This window comes from Hyperolius riggenbachi, chromosome 5, assembly GCF_040937935.1.
Source record: "Hyperolius riggenbachi isolate aHypRig1 chromosome 5, aHypRig1.pri, whole genome shotgun sequence".
NCBI lineage: Eukaryota > Metazoa > Chordata > Amphibia > Anura > Hyperoliidae > Hyperolius > Hyperolius riggenbachi.
The window spans coordinates 111,524,461-111,543,887 of NC_090650.1; the positions used below are offsets into that span (position 1 = coordinate 111,524,461).

Genomic DNA, 19,427 nt, shown 5'->3' on the forward strand with positions numbered 1-19,427 from the left:
GGCTGCCTGCAAATAGTACAAGTGTATAACTGTCACTGGAATATACAAGTGAACACTGCAGCTGCACTAACCTGCCTGCCTGCACTCTACACACAGATAATCCCTACTCCCACTACACTGCAGCACTGAACCTGCCTGCACAGCACTACACACAGTTAAATAATCACTAGACTCCCACACTCCCACTACACTACACTGACTACAACTAACTACAGCAATCACTCACTGACTAGCTAACTGTGTACAGTATAAGAGCAGTGTTAGCAAAAAAAACGCTTTGTTTTTAACACAATAAATGCACTTGCTCAAACAACAATGGCCTGGAGATAATCCTCTCAGCACCACAGTCTAGTAGCAAGGACAGAGCTTTTCCATCATGGCCGCCGCTTTATATTCAGGAGGGGAGGGCATAGCTCCCCTCCTGTGATTGGTTGCTAGGGCCTGGCTGGGGCACTCTGATTGGCCTGCAATGTGTCACTTCCGCATAGTTTGACGCATTTCCGCAAACCACGACTTCAGCCCCGGGTTTCACGAGCGTGAATGCGGATTTCTGTCCGCATTCACGCGAAGCCGAAGTAGATTTTCGTGGTTGAAAATCTATTCACGGCTTAGCGTGTCCGAGGCGGAATGCGTCAAAATGGTCGTGAATCCACGCGTAAGCGTGATCACGACCTGGCGGTGAGCACCACTGGTGCTAGGTCTCTCTAAATATATTTGGTGATATTGCTGAATATGCTGCTTGTGGCCACACCCCTCTCCATGTACAAATGTGCACATACTGTGCATGTGCAAGCTGTTTCCTCAATGCATGAAAAGCTTCCTGTGACAGTACAGGCGCTGCCCATACTCACATATGTAGCACAGTACAGCCAAAGTTATACATGAAAGGGTGTCACCAGTGGAGGGGTTGGGGAGGATCAAGGAGCTTTCCTTTACTGATGTCAGTATCTTTTTAACCTGACATCAGATTTGCTTTAAATAAACTATTTTCTTGTTAATAACTTTTTTTGAATCAAGTTTTCACATAGCACTATGTCTTACCCTAATGTTAACAGTTTTTTAGATTCATGCCTGTAGTTTATTTTATATGTGTTATAAATCAATAGTTCAAAAACTCTTAGTTCACTAATAATTTTCCCTATTTAATACTGGGTTTCCCCAAAAATAAGACACTGTCTTATATTAATTTTTTTATCCGAAATATGTGCAAGGGCCTATTTTCGGGGAGGTCTTATATTTGTGGGGGTAGCCAGATCCCCTTTAGTATATAACTAGATCCCCCAGTATATAGCCAGATCCCCCCAGAACATACAGGTAGCCAGATCACCCCCAAGTATATAGCCAGATACCCTAGTACGTAGTAAATGCAGTATCTGGTTATGAATCCAGGGGATTCCGACTCTCTGGAAGAGGGGGGCAGAAGCGGTGGAGGTAAGTTGGCCACAGCAGTGACGGCAGGGAGTGCAGTGTAGCTAGGTCTTATTTTCGGGGGTTGTCTTATATTTCAAGCACGCTTGAAATATAAGATAGGTCTTATTTTTCGGGGGAGGTCTTATTTTAGGGGAAAGATGGTATAACAGAGTAACAAAGAAAGATTCCCCTGGCCCAGTTCCTTTTGTGGCGGCATCTACTCTGAAAATAATCAGTATTATTTTGGACAAAGTTTTAATGAGTTCACTTTAAATGTTCAGTTTCTAAATAGTCACAAAAATGTAAGTGTTCACCGCTTGATTGCTTATAAACATCTGATTTGCTTCAATCAAAAAATAATATCGGAGCAGTAGATTGAAATTACAGTGATGCAACAATTACAATTAACTATGTAAAACTGCAATGATTGCAATGAATATATTTTAAATTCACACTTCAGTTTTGCATAAAACTGAACATTTTATCAAGTCAGTTGTTTTGCCAGAAAATCTCTTCTTGATATGTCTGACCTGCATAACTATAACTGAAAAAGCACTGTGATCACTCACTTATAACACTGTGCTAAAACAGGTTTACTTTACAACTGATAAAGTTTTCCCTGTATTCTGTTGAGATGCTTCAAATGAAGTCTCTGGAATCTTGTGTCACTCTTTCTCACTCTTGAGATGTCAATGGTTATTATTATCTTCTGAATCCAATTTCTGCCAGACTTCCTGTTGTTTTGCAAACTCCCTTGTTTTGCTCTGTTAAATATGTTGGTGAAAGGAGTCCTGACTGATGTTTTGATGAGTTATGAAGGTTCTGTTCTCTCAACATAATTAAATACAGATCATGGAAGAAAGCATTTTAACTAAGGGTATTGCTGCATCACAAACTATAGCTATATTATCAAAAATCGACAATTATAAAGAGGATCTTGATAGTTAACAATATCAAACGTGTGATATCCAGTGTGATCCTATTCCAAAGACTACTATTACAAAAATGTGTACATTTAAAAAAAGCATACATACAAATGTAAATTTCTCGCAGAGTAGAATGCACAAAAATGTACATTTTCCTTTGTTCCCACCACTACAGCAGGTAGTGAAAGTCTGACATATCTGACAGGTTTTGGACTAGTTCATCCATTCATGGGGTATTCTCAGTTATCTCTTTACTTAAAAAAGCTCACACTAAATTGCAGTTGCTCAATAATTGCCAACTTACTGTACAAATAAGTAGGGAAGCTGGATGACATATTTGTATAGATCCTTCTTAGAGAGTATTTTTTATAAAGAATAAAGGTAAAACCGAGAATCCCCCTATAAGGAAATTAACTAGTCCACAATCTGTCAGATCTGTCAGTTTCCTACTACCTACAGTAAGTGAAAGCAGCACAGGAGAATAGTAATTTATGGTGGATTTTACTCTGGGAGAAATATACATTTTACATATATGTGTTTCAAATTTTACAATGTTTCATGATAGTGGCCCTTAAAGCATTGGCATGCCAATCATTTTTTTGCTTTGTAGTTTCCAAAGCAGTTTTAAATGCCATGATCTGGCTTTAAATCTTATAATATTATAGCACATACAGCAGAATATAAAAAAAAAAAAAAAAGCTTTTGCTATGTAAGTCTCAGTATTCAAAAAAGTAATCCCTAAATGTTGTATGATATATAACAATGTTGTGATAAGTATTTTGTACTTCAACTGAAGTTTGCATTAAAATACAACTTTCTGTTCTATGGTCAATTTTTTGAAACTATGTTTACTTGAGAGTGTGGCATGGCACCTTTCCCTGTATCTGATCTGATAATACTTCTAAAAAGATGACAGCAATTCAGTATTTTTATTTCAACCCCAAATGCCATTTCCTGTCAGATGCTTATTGCAATACCTTAGGCAATAAAGTTTGCAAAACAGTTAGGGCCTGTTTCCACTTCTTAGTGATGCAAATGCGACTACCTAACCGCATCGCATCACTTCCCGCCGCCGGCCGCATCACTTCCGCATTTCCCGGGTGGATGCGGCCATGCGAGAATTTGCAGCATGCTGCAGATTCTCGGATCGCTCCGCACCGCTCCACACAACATGCACGCAGTGGAAACTCTTCCATTGCCGTGCATGTGTTTTAGGACACCTGCGGTGCGATGCGGCTATGTAGCCGCATCGCACCACTCCTAGTGGAAACGGGCCCTTAAGTATTACTCATTTTATTATTTTAATTTATAAAGCAGCAATATATTGTGTGGGGCTGTATGATTCCTCAATAAGGCGTTACAAACACATACAAACAATCAGAAAATATATAACATAGGATAGAAAGAGGACCCTGTCCTCTTATAATATCATTTACCATGTTAACGCTAAGTTGGTGGAGATTTTTCTTCTCAGTAAAGCTAGCCAGTGGCTACACAATGGTGGTTTATAGCCCGATATGCCAAGTATTGATCAATAGGAATTCAATTAGACAGTGAATAGGTACTACACCACATAGGAAAGTATCGACTGAACTTCAAGTATTATGCTGCTCAACACAGAGCAGTGATGTGGCCCATTGATCCCCAAAAGCTCCTGCTCTGTCCTGTTTATATACAAATTTTCCAACATGTTTCCAACATCAGACTTTTTATCAATAAACTTTCCAAAATCTATAGAAAGCTAATTGATCGGATATGTTGGAGCAATCAAGGTGGTCAAATCAATCAGCAATCAATCACAAAAATTGGTATATAATAACAAAAATTGGGAAGAATTAGAACTTGATGGAAATGTGCACTTTTTTTTTGTTACAGTAAAGTAAAAGTATTTGTGAAAGAATACATAGACCTCATGAGAAATAGTGCAATTGGCTATTTAAACATCAACATTATCTACCAAGTTAAGCTCCACCCTTTGTTTTCTTGTATCACAATCCCTACGTTATCACAGTGATGAACTAGATATTGAGAAAAGATTGACAACAGATCTAGTCAGTGAACACCTTCAGGAAAAGTCAAAGGGTTCAGTAGATATTCAAGACTATTCATAACAACCTCTACTTGTAAAACAAAAGAAAAAACAGGGCACCGAGAGCCCAATAGTGCAATATAGTTTTAACAGAGAAAATCTGTCTAAATAGTTCGTGCAGAATTATACTCACAAAAAAGGGTCACCAGCAGGCAACCACTTGAAAGGCGGGTGGGGAGAATTGGTACCCGACCCCACTCGGGTATAAAAGTCGCTCTCTGTAGACAGGAGAAAAAAGGGGGCGTACCCCTCCACCAAGGGCGGATAAGTAATATGTATCAAACGCAGATAGAACAAAGGCGCCAAAAAGAGTAAAAACACTATTATTTAAAAACAGTAAAAAGAGGGAAGGGAAGGTGGACTTACCTCCCTCTAGCAGTGGACAACAAAACTCTGGAAAAAAAAAGCTGTATCCAATCCAAGTATTGAAAAAAAAAAGCTGTATCCAATCCAAGTATTGAATGAGCGCCTCTGACAGAGGCGCTCATTCAATACTTGGATTGGATACAGCTTTTTTGAACTCCTGTATAGCCTGAGGAAGCGGTGCTGTGGCCCGCGAAACGCGTTGCATCTTTAGGAGTTACACTGTTTAATAAATGCATTCTACTCTACCTCAGAGTTTTGTTGTCCACTGCTAGAGGGAGGTAAGTCCACCTTACCTTCCCTCTTTTTACTGTTTTTAAATAATAGTGTTTTTACTCTTTTTGGCGCCTCTGTTCTATCTGCGTTTGATACATAACAACCTCTACATTCACTTCAGCGACCTGAACCTGGAAGCACGGTACTCAGATATGCAAATTTTACTACTTCTTGCCCCTCCCTGTTGGCCAGTAAGTCTACCAAGACATTGCTAAAAAATATAGAGATTATAATAATAATAATTACAACAAGAACCAACTCACTACTCAATAGAACACGCTTATCTATATTTTTGTTGTGTAAGAATATAACATGCAATGAAATGTTTAGGCTCATTTCCTTTTGAAATATAACATGCATATTCATAGTAGAATGTGAGCAGGATTTATCATTTGGCAGAGTTAGATAATATAAGTGTTGGGAGAGTTAATACATGCAGTGGATAATTAAATTTTGGGAATCTCACTAAATATTCCTGGCAATTCATGACAGCCAGCAATCATCATTTGATATAACTGCACGAAAGCGATGATACTTGAGGTGTGATTGATTGCCTTTGTTACATACTCTGCCTATTTACATAAGAGATGTTGTTCATACCAAAAATCCCTAATTTTACACCGCAGTAGAAAAGCTGCAGTTAGAAATGTATTTGTTGTTATGTGTGCCGTCTCCAAACATTCCATTTAGTTTTTATAACACAGCCCTGATGCCATGTGTACAGACAGCTGAGCTGGTTAGCATAGAAAGATATGTCAACCTGCAATACAGGTTCAGTTTCAACAGTCATTCTTTTTTTTTTCTTTTCTTTCTTTTCTTTCAATTTAAGGCCTTTCCTAATTCTCAAGCAAACAAAGACATAAAAGCAAACATGAAGGGATATCATTTATATTGACATGTAATTTGGCTGTCAACAGGCTTAGAAATCTTTTAGTGGGAAGCTGCATGTTAAGAGGGACATCTTAAGCCCCCCGCATATCAACACAGCACATCGTCAGCTACATGTGTGCAGCCCGGCCCAGCAATGTTGCCCAAGGGGATCAGGTGCTGATCCCTGATGGGCTGTATCCGTAGTCTATGTGTACGAGCCCTTAAAGTTGATGGAAGTTGATAGTGATGAGCAAAAGTAGTAATTTTGACTTTGCCAGTATTTTTCCAAATATGATAATTTTTGCCAAATAATATATCCTTTTTCATTGAAAATGCCCATTTTTGAAAAAACGCATTTGAATCATCATGTGAAAAATCAATTAATATTCACAAACTTTTCTCCTCTTCAAAAAACTTAATTTTCGCTTGTAATTTTTACCAGCTTATCACAAGTTGTTGAGGCTGGATTTATTTTAAATATCTATGCTTTTTTCACAAGGTCGCTCTTCACAGACTTTAGGTCCAGCCATATGGTATGAAATCAGTGATGGTAATTATCAGCTAATTACGATTACGCAAAAATTTGCATACATTTTCGCAATCACGCCTATACGTAATTACAAATTGTTAATTTGATTGATTTTGCTTATGCATTCATAATTACGCATGAATTTACTCCTAATTTATGCGTAATTTAGTGCCAACTTTGGCGGTGAATAGCAAAGCCCCTATACATGCTATGGCTACCAAAACTGCTACATATGTTAAGCAGAATAATGGGTACAAGTCAAAAAATAATTTTTCAAAAAGACCTTTTATTTTTTGAGAAAATCGATTTTTAAAGATGCAAAGATAAAATGTTTTTAAACTCAGAAAAATGACAGTTTAAAAACCATTTTCTTTCTTTTTTTGATTAATTAAATAATGTATTTTTAGCACTCACTGAATTAGACATATTATATCTGTACCATTTTTTTTTACAGTATTGGATCTTTTATAACTTTTTTGCATTGTGGTAATATAATTTACGTTGCTGGGCATTACAACAGCTTTAGAAAAGGTACTAAATGAGAAAACTCTACGTTTTTGGCCTATGGAGGGTATATGAGCATTAGCTTCAGTAGCAGAGTCAGGCATCTGCTGGAGGAGAATAGCACTGCAGTTGTTTACATGTGCCGTGCCTGAATGGCAATATAATATACAGTATATGTATATAAAGAAAAGAATCACCAACTTCAAATTAATCATATTTTGTTGTTTTGCGGTCTAAAATGAAGACACAAATAATGTTACCACCTGTATTTTTTATGTGCAATTTAAGCCCCATACACACGCTCAACAGTGGTCTTTTATTCTTTCACAACTTTTGTTGTGAAACAAGCTGAAACACCTAAAAAAAGTATTTTGCTATTGACTGTTGGATTGACTTCTTATCAGTGTAATCAGCTTTTTGAACAATAGCAAAATACTTTTTTTAGGTGTTTCAACTTGTTTCACAACAAAAGTTGTGAAAGCATAAAAGACCACTGTTGAGCGTGTGCATGAGGCAATACAATACAAAACAATACAAAAACTGAATCATTGAGATGGATAAGAAATTACCTCTTCCTAGAAATACTTGTAAAGTCAATTAGGCGTAACCAATCACCTTCTACATTGCATACTCAGATAATTGACTCCAAGCTGTGATAATCAATTTAACTACTGCAGCCTAATGCTGGGCATACACGGCGTCACGGGAGGCTTATCAATCGAGCCTGCTGGCTCGATTGATAATATACGACGTGTCTGATCACCGCGGGGATCGATTCTGCGCTCCATACCCGTGGGCGGACAATAGCGGCGAATCGAGCGGAAGATAAGAAGTGCTGGCGGGGACGAGTGGGAATCGATCCGGCACACGCATGGACGAGCGGGGACGCAGCGGGAGTCGATCCGTCGCCTAATCGGCCGCCGGATTGACCCGTGTATGCCCAGCATTAAACAGCTATTCAGGAGTATTTGGTAGTGCAAGTGAAAGCAAACAATCCACTATGGGTGGCAAGACACTGTATAAAGATCTCAGGGATAAAGATGTGGACAGACACAAGTCAGGAGATGGATAAAACAAGCTTTTAACAATCCCCTAGAGCACAGTCAATTATATACCAGTAATTAAGTGGAAATTGTTCAGTGCTACAAGGACCCTTCCTGGCTCTTCCCCTCAACTAGATGCCTAAACAAGAAAAAATATTTTTCAAAGAACCTACCAAGTGAAATATGGCAACTTGCTGTTGGGGTAATTTAAGAAATATTGATGATTGTGAGCATATGGCAACAATATCAAAGGGGCTTCACAAATCTGGCTTGTGCAGGAGGGTTGCAAAAAACAAAACAAAAAACAAGATTAAGAGTACATTATTTTTAATAATAAAAAGTCCCCATTATTACCATAACCAAAATAGTGGAAGAGTGATATTTAGGTCAAACTAGAGACATTTTTTAAGTACAGAATGTCAGATCCACCAGAAAGTGGAACAACAAAATTATTATTAATATCATATTGTACACTCTCATATTCTGTACACTATATTAACTAATTCATGGCACTAACTGATTGATGTGACTAAAAATAGAACATGAAAAGTGTTCTAACTCATCTATTTGTTTACCTAGATCAGGGAGGCGATATGATTTATTCCCCAATAAGGAAGAGACTATACAGCAAAACAACGTACATTCAAGGAAAAAAACCAACCTTGCCCTTCAGAAATATCACTCTACATATAGCAGGGTGGAGGTCTAAACAGTAGGGAGCACACACTCAGACACTTTCCCTGCTAACCCTCAAGCTATATGGCTAGATAGGGCACTCATCACTCTTAGGGGGACTACACTATTATTATTTTTTCACTAAGCCCGCATTTTAACACACCTCACATGCATAGTGGCCAATTTGGAAGTAATCGGTACCTGGGAAATGTTGGTGCTGATGTAAACACCCATATTAAAATAAATAAATACTGGCTATAGCCAGAAATGTGGGCACAGGGGCTTCACAATAAAATAGTAGACACCAGAAGCAGCTGAAAAAAATTGCATCGGCACAATTATGTTACACAGCAGCAGAACTCTGTAGGAATAGTGTGCATGCTGGGAACAGTAGTTCACTGGAGTTAGGCTATAATGTAACCAAAATCATGTGCAAAATAGCAGTGAGTAGAGGGTGGTTAGTGTTAGGAATAGGTGGTGAGAGGTTAGGTGTAGGCGGGGAGAGGTCAGTCTTACATATTATTTGGCCGCGGGTGAGCTGGGTACAGGGTGGGCTGAATGACGGCTCACCCTGCTGCAAATCCTTGGTGCTAAATATTATTCCCCCTCTGAGTTGTAGCAACTCGGCGGGGGAATCGCTGGAGCCCCAAATTACCCTTGTGTGAGGTGTGCAGCAGAGCACTAGTGGTATGGCTGTGTCCAGCTTGAAATGACCTGATTTAATGGTTAGGGTTAGTGTTTAGGAACAGAGAGGGAAAGGTTTGAGGATTAGGGTGCAAAGGATGATAGTAAAATTTCAGTAAAATTACAGATTTTCAACTATAGTGGATAGTAGAATATTGGTAAAATTACCTATATATTACTAACCCTATTTCACTCCCACATTTCCTTGTGTCTTTTTTGTATATTTCAGCTGAAGCATAATTTGATGATTAAGAAAGTGGGTAGCTTACTTAGGATGCAGTGTAACCAAGCAGCTCGGGGTGACCCAGACCACTAGGAATGCATTGGGGGCTAAAAGAGACCGAAAAGCCCTCCTACTAAAAAGTAATGCTTGGTGTAATTTACCTTCTTAAAACAGAAGGAAACTTGCAATAACTCTGCTATAAGTGTATAAGTGAACTTGTGTGGTTACCCACAATGCACCACTACTGAATATGCAAATGATCTATTTTTGCCCAAGTAAGCCAGGCTAGCATCCAGAACCACTGGTGTATAGCAAGTCTATAGCTTTACATTTTACACAGCCACATCAACCCACATGTACACAGCCTGTTTTGGCCTTTTGGTCCTTATCAGTACATGGCAGGGATTGATATGAATGTATGTGATCTTGGGATGTGTGCACAAATCCCTATTTATTTCAGTGCAGCCACATTTCTCTACATTCTGTGGCTGCTTTGTAGGCTGGACAAGATGCAATAATATCCCTCATCCCTCTGTGCCATTGCAATCATGGGGCCATACTATCCTAAGGTTTAGTAAAGCAGGTCTGAATATTGCCATACTGCCATCTGCAAGCTGTGCCAAAAAAAAAAAAAAATGTAAGATAAGAGTTTGTGTGAGAATTCCAATTGCTAGTCCCCATATCAGTAAATATCTTGCCATTTTTCTCCAGGGAGAAAGAGGAGGCGTTGCCACACACCAGAAGTCGGGTGATTTGGGGTCTTCAGGATGGCTTTACGGGACAAGACAGGGCAGGTAACTATAACTTTCTTTTACAGGACACCTGCTAGAATTAGGATAAAGATCTGCTAATGTTGGACTTCATGGAACATACTCCCTTTGCAATATAACTTTTGCTCACAAGATGCACACAGCTGCATTCTATATAAATATGTTATCTTTTGATGTAAAAGAGAACAAACAGTCTAAACATGTTGTATACTATTTATACAAATATGTTTTGCCTATTTATTGTTCTGTATCTAGATGAAGAGCATACCAATATAAACATTTTAAGTGAACAAATCATTCTTTGAAAACTGAATTGCAGAATGTGAGTTAAGCACTTGAAGCCAATGTACGCATGAACGAATGCCATATTAGCAAATGATAGCTAAAAATGTACACAAACACATGAATATGAATGAATAGGAGGCTCATTTTCAATATGTGGATGAACATTAATTCTGCATACGCTCTCTTGCGCTCTCATGCACAAACTATTGCTACACAGCTTGCAATCTTCCACCCAATCCTCCACCATGGAAGAAATGGATTCATCTTAAAGATTGATAACATCAGCATGGCAAACTACTAGCCAATGTTTGTAAAATACAGAAAGCAGTTCTGCATTGCCTTATCCATGATGAGTTGATACAAAAATAATGATAAGCCAGAAACAAGTAGCTGTTCTGAATGTAATGAATTAAATAGATGGTTCAGCAGGATATCTTTGAACCTTTTTTTTGGTGCATGAGGACCACAAGTCAGTAACTTACTTCAGAATTAAATTTCAGCTGACAAATATTGCAGGGGGCGATTAGCTTTCTCCGCTGTGGTAAGGGAACCCCAAATGTGTGATTTATGACTGCTTTTTGAACTGGGTCCATCTGCAATAAAAAGACAAAAATAAGTCTTGTTTTACCCAGATTTATCTTCATATGATGAAGATGATAGCAGTATGGTAAGTCTTTTTCTAAAATACATGGGGTGAGTCTAATAAGTCTCCTAACCGTTAACTACGCTAAGCCCTGTATACGTTTTTTGAAGTTGCCATTGAGGCTAACATCAGAAATATCTGGGCACTCTGCAGCATTCAAAGAGGTCCTCTACAGGCTTTAAAATTGAATGCCTTTAACTGTGTAGATTAAAAGTGCTAAAACCAATTGAACAGCATTATGCAAAATGCAAAGATTTCCAGCTTAGAATGTAGTGCCTGCAAAACAAACTTAAAATCAATGTTATGATATTATAGCTGGGAAATGACTGTTGATCCTTAAACAGGAACTTACTTATAAAAATGTCTTATGGTTTACAATATTAATTTATATTTAGTCAATGTAGGCCCATTGTAAAATCTTTCCTCTTACATTTATCACTGGTGGCAACATCCTTACTGCTGGCAAGATACGTCACTGAGGAATGTTTGTTGTGTGTTCCAAAGTCAGCAGAAACAACATTTGGTCTTACAAAGTGCTCAGCGGCAGAAGGCTGTGTAACTAAGTAACCTAGGTTAACCATCACTGGGAGGGTGAGGTTGCATACCAATTTACAGCAATATTTAAATTTAGGAAGTGTTTCTGATGCTAAAACCAAAATAATTAACATCAATTGTTGATTCTGGTTCATATTTGTGAACCAGGTGTATCACTGATCCAAAATACAATAATTTGTGATCTCCTGACTATCATTTTGCTTTTTAACCTCTTGAGGACTGTGGTCTTAAACCCCCCTAGTGACCAGGCCATTTTTACTAAAATAGGCCACTGCAGCTTTAAGGTCTTGCTGTAGGGCTGCAAAACTCAGCACACAAGTGATCCCCCCTTTTTCTGCCTGCCATCTAAAAGTCCCTAGCAGCATTCACCACCAGGAGACTGATGACGGAGTTCCTCTTCGTCATTTATGCCGGCATGTGTGCACATCGGCGCATGATCAATCCTCTGCTATCTCCATTCCCAGCCATTCACGCCAATCGGCATGGAGTGGTCCTGGGGCTGCCACGCTGCTCACGCCAATCGGCATGGAGTGGTCCTGGGGCTGCCACGCTGCTCACGCCAATCGGCATGGAGCAGTCGTTAGACAGTTTAGTAAAAAAAATATCTATATTTTCTTAAAAACGTAAGCAAGTCTTCTACAAACAGGATAAACCAGTTCTTCAGACTTCTTTCCAGATCAGATGTAAGCTCTGCAAAGTTGCACAATGCAGAAGCCCATGATACATCTGATAGCATAGGTATCAACTATCATTGGTTGACCTGAAAAGAAACACCAAGTGTTCATTTAACAGATCATTTATGGATTCCCCACTGCCATTGACATCTTTAATATAATTCCATGAAGTAGCCAACATAATGATTTGACAAATTACATTAATGTAGCAATTCCCTTCCTCATTTATATAACAACTATCAACCAGGTAAAGTCAGAATTAAACAGATTTCCTCTCTGTAACTGTGAATGGATGTTATTTAAAACTGGTTATGGAAATTATGCAATGGGTGTTATATAAATAGTGTAACTCATGTTATGCATGCATTGTGTACATTGCTTGTTTAGCATGTGTGTAATGCATATTATACAATGAACACACACTGTAGATTGTTTGTATGTTTACATAGCTCCAGTTAATCTTTATAGCCTTGCATGCACACATTAAAGGTATACTGTAGGAGGGTCGGGGGAAAATGAGTTAAACTTACCCGGGGCTTCTAATAATCCCCTGCAGACATCCTGTGCCCGCGCAGCCACTCACCGATGCTCCGGCCCTGCCTTCGGTTCACTTTTGGAATTTCAGACTTTAAAATCTGAAAACCACTGCGCCTGCGTTGCCATGCTCTCGCTCCCACTGATGTCACCAGGAGTGTACTGCGCTGTCACAGACCAAACTAGGCCTGCACAGTGCCATCTGGAGTCGGGAAGGAATTTTTTTCCCTTTTGGGGCTAATTGGACCATGCCTTGTAAGGGTTTTTTCGCCTTCCTCTGGGTCAACATGGATATGTGAGGGAGCAGGCTGGTGTTGTACTTTGTTCTCTGGTTGAACTCGATGGACGTATGTCTTTTTTCAACCAAAATAACTATGTAACTATGTAACTCCTGGTGACATCTGCGGGGGCGAGGACACGGCAATGTAGCTGCAGTGGTTTTCAGACTTTAAAGTCTGAAATTCCAGAAGTGAACCGGAGGCAGGGCTGGAGCATCGGTGAGTGGCTGCGCAGGTACAGGATGTCTGCGGGGGACCATTAGAAGCCCCGGGTAAGTTCAACTCTTTTTACCCTGACCTCCCTACAGCATTCCTTTAAGTTGAACATATTGGGCCTGATTCACAAAGCGGTGCTAACCCAGTTGGCATGCCTAAAAGACTTTAGGCGTGATAACCATTGCACCATGCTGGTGAAAAGCCAGTTTAGGTGTGATAAGTTTAGGTGTGATAAGTTTAGGCATGATAAGTTTAGGCATGCTAAGTTTAGATAAGTTTAGATCGCACGCAAAGTCCCGCACGCAAAGCAGCGCCATTAAACTCTATGTGAAGTGCATCAGACTTTGCTATCGCAAAACTTTTGATCAGCTGTGCACTGCGGTGCTAACCGAGTTGGTGCTTAAACTTATCATGCCTAAACTTATCACACCTAAACTTAACATGCCTAAACTTATCACACCTAAACTTATCATGCCTAAACTGAGTTTAGGCATGATAAAGGGCTTTTCACCAGCGTGCTAACTGTTAGCACCGCTTTGTGAATCAGGCCCATTGTCTACTGATGTCATAATGGGGCAGAGCTTATGGCATATTGGTACTACCTTGGTAATGAATGAAAACCTATGAATACTAGAGGGTCTGTCTTGTTTATCGGTCCATGGGACTTAGGTGGCTTATGTATTTAAAAGCAATAACATTTTGTTAGAATAAAAAGGAGACATCTAAAACTCTAAATCATCAAAAAACAGCACAGAGAGGTAGAGGAACACCAAGATAACTCTAGTAAATGCAATAGTGTAACAGAACATTAAAATTTCATTTAAAAGGACAGCTATGAGTTTATGTAGCCATTAGAGATGGCCCAAACGGTTCGCCGGCGAACTGTTCCCGACGAAATTCCGGGGTTCGCGATCACGGAGAGCTGGGAACTTTTCCGGAAATTTGGTTCATCCCCATAGTGCACAATGAGGTTCAACTTTGACCTTCTACATCACAGTCAGCAGGCACATTGTAGCCAATCAGGCTACACTTCCTCCTGGAGCCGCTCCCCTCCCCTTATAAAAGGCAGGCAGTGTCAGGCTTTTCACTCACTCCTGTGCCTGCATTAATTAGAGAAGAGAGAGCTGTTGTGCAGAGACCTATAGGGAAAGCTTAGTTAGGCTCTTGTAGGCTTGTTAACTTGCTCCTTTCTTATTGCTAAAAAAGCACCCCTCAACAGCTCTTTTGAGAGCTAATCTTGTTTTTGTGATCTATCTTTTTGTTTTTGTGTGTGTGGCCCACTTGCATTATATACAGCCCTGTCAGTCAGTTGCAGCTGGCCTTTGGCCCCTTGGTGGTATAATTACTGTTGTGCCAGGTGCACATTATAATACCAATCACTGCATATACCTTACCTACTACCTGTTGTTCACTTCAGTGCACCCACCTACCTACGTAAGCGCATGCAGTGTCACTGTGCCTGTCCGGTACCTGTCTGTGTGTGGCAGGTGCACATTGTAATACCCATCACTGCATATACCTACTACCTGTTGTTCACTTCAGTGCACCCATCTACCTACATGAGCGCACGCAGTGTCACTGAGCCAGTCCGATACCTGTGTGTGTGTGACAGGTGCACATTGTAATACCCATCACTGCATATACCTACTACCTGTTGTTCACTTCAGTGCACCTACCCACCTACGTGAGCGCATGCAGTGTCACTGTGCCTGTCCGGTACCTGTGTGTGTGTGACAGGTGCACATTGTAATACCCATCACTGCATATACCTACCTGTTGTTCACAGTGCACCCAACCACCTATGTGAGCGCACGCAGTGTCACTGTGCCTGTTCCGTACCTGTCTGTGTGTGACAGGTGCACATTGTAATACCCATCACTGCATATACCTCCTACCTGTTGTTCACTTTAGTGCACCCACCTTCCTACGTGAGCACACGCAGTGTCACTGTACCTGCTCGGTACCTGTGTGTGTGTGACAGGTGCACATTTGTAGTATCTGCATATACCTACCTGCTGTGTTTAGTGCACCCACCTACCAACATGAGTGCACGCAGTGTGATATACCACTCCGTGCATACCTGTTAACTGCACTTGTGTGACTGCACATTGTATTAGTCAAGTCAGTGCATACCTTTCACTTCATCCCCCCCGAAATGGACAAAACAGGTAGAGGCAGAGGTAGAGGCAGACCCAGAGGAAGGCCACCCAGCAGATCTGTGTGAGGTCATGCTGATGTGATTTCATGCGGCCCTGGACCAAAGTACAGTGCTCTGAAGAAGGCACGTCCCATCAACTCCCAAGATTGTCAGGACGTGGTTAACTATTTAACACAGATAATCTCATCTTCCGCAGCCACCAGTGCTACTCCAAGTACCACATCCACTACATTTCATGGTGATGTCGGACATGCGGACATTCTTTAGTCAAATGCCTCGCCTTAGCCCTTCTGGATCCACCCTCCACCAACGCCTGGACCAGCAGGTAGCCGACTACCTGGCCTTAAGTGTGGATGCAGAAACTGTGAGCAGCAATGAACCCTTGGACTACAGGGTGCGCAGGCTTGACCTGTGGCCAGAGCTGTCCCAATTTGCCATCCAACTTCTGTCTTGCCCTGCCTCAAGCGTCCTGTCAGAAAGGACCTTCAGCGCAGCTGGAGGCATTGTCACTGAGAAGAGAAGTCGCCTAAGTCACAAAAGTGTTCAGTACCTCACCTTTATCAAAATGAATGAGGAATGGATCCCGGAGAGCTACTGCCCGCCCCAAGACTAAGTCAGTCCCCACACAGCACCTCTGCCCACAGGCCGCTTGACTGCCTTCTCTGCCACCACCAACAGGGTCCAGGACTCCAGGTGGATTCCTGAATTTTTAATGGCTACTTTAGCTGTTTATTTATTATTTATTTATTTTAAGTATTTGTATAGCGCCGACATGTTACGCAGCACTGTACAGAGTTTATTTTCTTGTCACTAACCGTCCCTCAGAGGGGTTCACAATCTAGTCCCTGCCATAGTCATATGTCTATGTATGTATTGTGTAGTGCATGTATTATAGTCTAGGGCCAATTTAGGGGGAAGCCAATTAACTTATCTGAACGTTTTTGGGATGTGGGAGGAAACCGGGGTGCCTGGAGGAAACCCACACAGACACGGGGAGAACATACAAACTCCTTGCAGATATTGACCTGGCTGGGATTCAAACCAGTGACCCAGCGCTGCAAGGATAGAGCGCTAACCACTACGCCACTGTGCTGTTGTTGCTTATATTTACACCGGTAAAAGGGATCATGTAACCCTCCTTTTATTTCCAGTATTTTTGCTTATTTTGTGCTTTTAAAACTAATAACTCAACATCAATATTGGAGGGAAAGTGAATTATTCTGTGTTCAGTTTTGAGTGCAAAAACTTAGAGCAAATGTGTATTATGTAATGCCAGTTTACATCATTATAGTTTAGATGGGAGCTAAACAGAGGCTGTTTTTTTTGTCCTATATATAGTCATTACAACATAAACAGCAATGAAACACAAATACTTTTGGCACATTGAAACGCAAAATACAGTATTGGCAAAGCCCTGAGCCTGCAACTTATTCAAGATGGCTGCTTCTACATTGTACTTAGTTTTGAGTAATAGAAAATACACCATATTAAAATGCAAATCAAAACTGACTGGATCAGAGGTATACGATTAATGCTATGTATAGCCAAGATTTGTTCTTGGGACAACACATTTGCTGTAACGTTTCAGCAAACACTATATATAGACTTAGAGATTGCTAAGTGCTAACAATAAATGTAAACTTTTTTTGGGGATGATGTGGATAAGCTGACATGCATCATTTCAAACTCAGGAAACATCTGTGATAAATGGGCACATTACATTATATAGTTGAGGCGCACTATGCCAGACACATTCCCAGTTATGACTAGGTACACAACTCTTGAGAAACAGTAAATTCAAAATGATTTAGTCATAAAAGAGATCATACAATAAATATGTAAAGTCTATGCACCTAAAGATATTACAGACTTTAAATAGGCTGCCTGATAGAACCAACACACTTGTTCAAAACATATTCAGTTCATATTTTCAAAATATTTGTTCACAGAATCAGAATTTTAAGACTTAAATTTTATGGTATTGAATAAATTCTTGTAGTGTGGTAAGAATTTAAGAGCCATGTTTAGCATCCAAAAAACGAGTGCCTTATCAGTATATAAAATGTAGCATTTAATTGTTTATCATCAGTAATATTTATAAGGGGCACTGTTAGTGTCACCCGCCACCATAAACCAAACGAGCCACTACTGGGGATAATACACTCAGAAGTAAAGACTCCCAAATATCCATGACTGACTGGTGTTTGCACTGAAAAACATTTTGTTCCTCCCTGAGAGCTACAGATTGCCCAGCAAGGTGGGCAATGGTGAACCAGAACTCCAAGGCGAGTGGAAGAGGCTAAAAGAGACCAGAAATACTCCTTACTAAAATGCTATGGAAATCAGAAGTTTTCCTTCTTAAAACAGAAGGTTTTTTTGTGATTAATTAGGTTGGAGTGAGCTCTGAGGTGTCCCACAATGCATCACTGCTGAACATGCAAATCATCTCTTTGTTGTCCCTGACAGCTAAACACACCTCCAGAACCGCTGGAATGTAATGATATGTCAGCTTGTTAATATTACAGATGCAAACTCATCCACCATGCATACGGACTGTTTTGGATTGGTTGATCCTCATCAGTGCATGGCATGAATTAATATGGCTCTATGGGGTAGGACTTGAAACGCCCAGAGTTACAGATTGCCCAGCAAGTTCACGGTGAACAAGAAATCCAAGGAATGTGTAAGGGGCTAAAAAAGACTGGGAAGCCTCCTTACTAAAATGCTATGCAAAACAGAAGTTTGCCTTCTTAAAACAGAAGGTATTTTTAGATTAATCAGGTTGAATTGATCTCTGAGGTGTCCCACAGTCCTCACTGGGAGCTAGTCATATGAACATCAGTTGTCCACAAGTTAGCACAGACATCCGTCAAGATATATAGAGGCGGTAACTCACAAGTCTAATCTATAAGGTTGATTGCTCCAGTTGTTTGGGCATTTCTCATTCTGTTGTAAAAAAAAGAAGGTGAACTCTATTTTCTATGGATTATTTTCAAGGTAGGCAATGACACCATCAGTAAGTTAAGTTCACAGCAATGCACTGCGTGTTTGCGTGACGGGCAATGACAGTAAATCTTACTAATAGGGTTTCAAGTGGCAATTAAAACTCGACAGAGGAGCTAATGTATTACAAATCCATTTAAAACCAGGGCACAATGTCAGATGGAGTTACACTTTAATTGTATTAACGTAATCTAGGTATTCTGTCTTTAAGCAGTGCTTAGTGTGGTACTGGTTTGCCTTCTTAAAACAGAAGGTATTTGCGATAATTCCGATTAAAGTGTGTAAATGTGGTTACCCACAATGCACCACTGCTAAATATGCAAATGATCTCTTTATGCCCTTGAAGCCAGGCTTACATCCAGAATGGCGGTTGTATAGCAAGCTTATAACTTTACATTTTACAGAGCCACATATACCCAACATAAAGACAATCAGTTTTGGAGTGTTGGTCCTCCCACACTAAGCATTGCTTTTTAGTAGGAGGGCTTTTCGGTCTCTTTTGGTCCTCTATACTTTCCTAGTGGTTTTGGGTCACCCCAAGCTGCTTGGGTATTCTGTCTTTAAGCAGCGTAAGTAACATCAATTGAAGCACTTGTATACAGTATATTTTCTTAGAATTGGTAAAATAATCTTGGAAGCATGTTATGGACAGCAGAAATTGTTAACAGACTGATTTAACATGCACTTCATGTAATCTATTTATATAATTATGCTTACTC

General features: G+C 40.1%; 1 protein-coding gene across 2 annotated transcripts in view; it reads right to left on the reverse strand.

Annotated features, from left to right (window-relative positions):
- ZNF385D (zinc finger protein 385D) overlaps nucleotides 1-19,427 on the reverse strand; it is a 496,219-nt gene that overhangs the window by 170,684 nt on the left and 306,108 nt on the right. The window contains exon 4 of one of the 2 annotated variants that reach the window (XM_068236132.1): nucleotides 11,130-11,240. The exons of the other annotated variant lie outside the window; for it this stretch is intronic. Coding sequence (XP_068092233.1) covers nucleotides 11,130-11,240 — 111 coding nt within the window. The remainder of the gene's footprint in view (nucleotides 1-11,129; nucleotides 11,241-19,427) is intronic. 2 annotated transcript variants of the gene reach the window in all.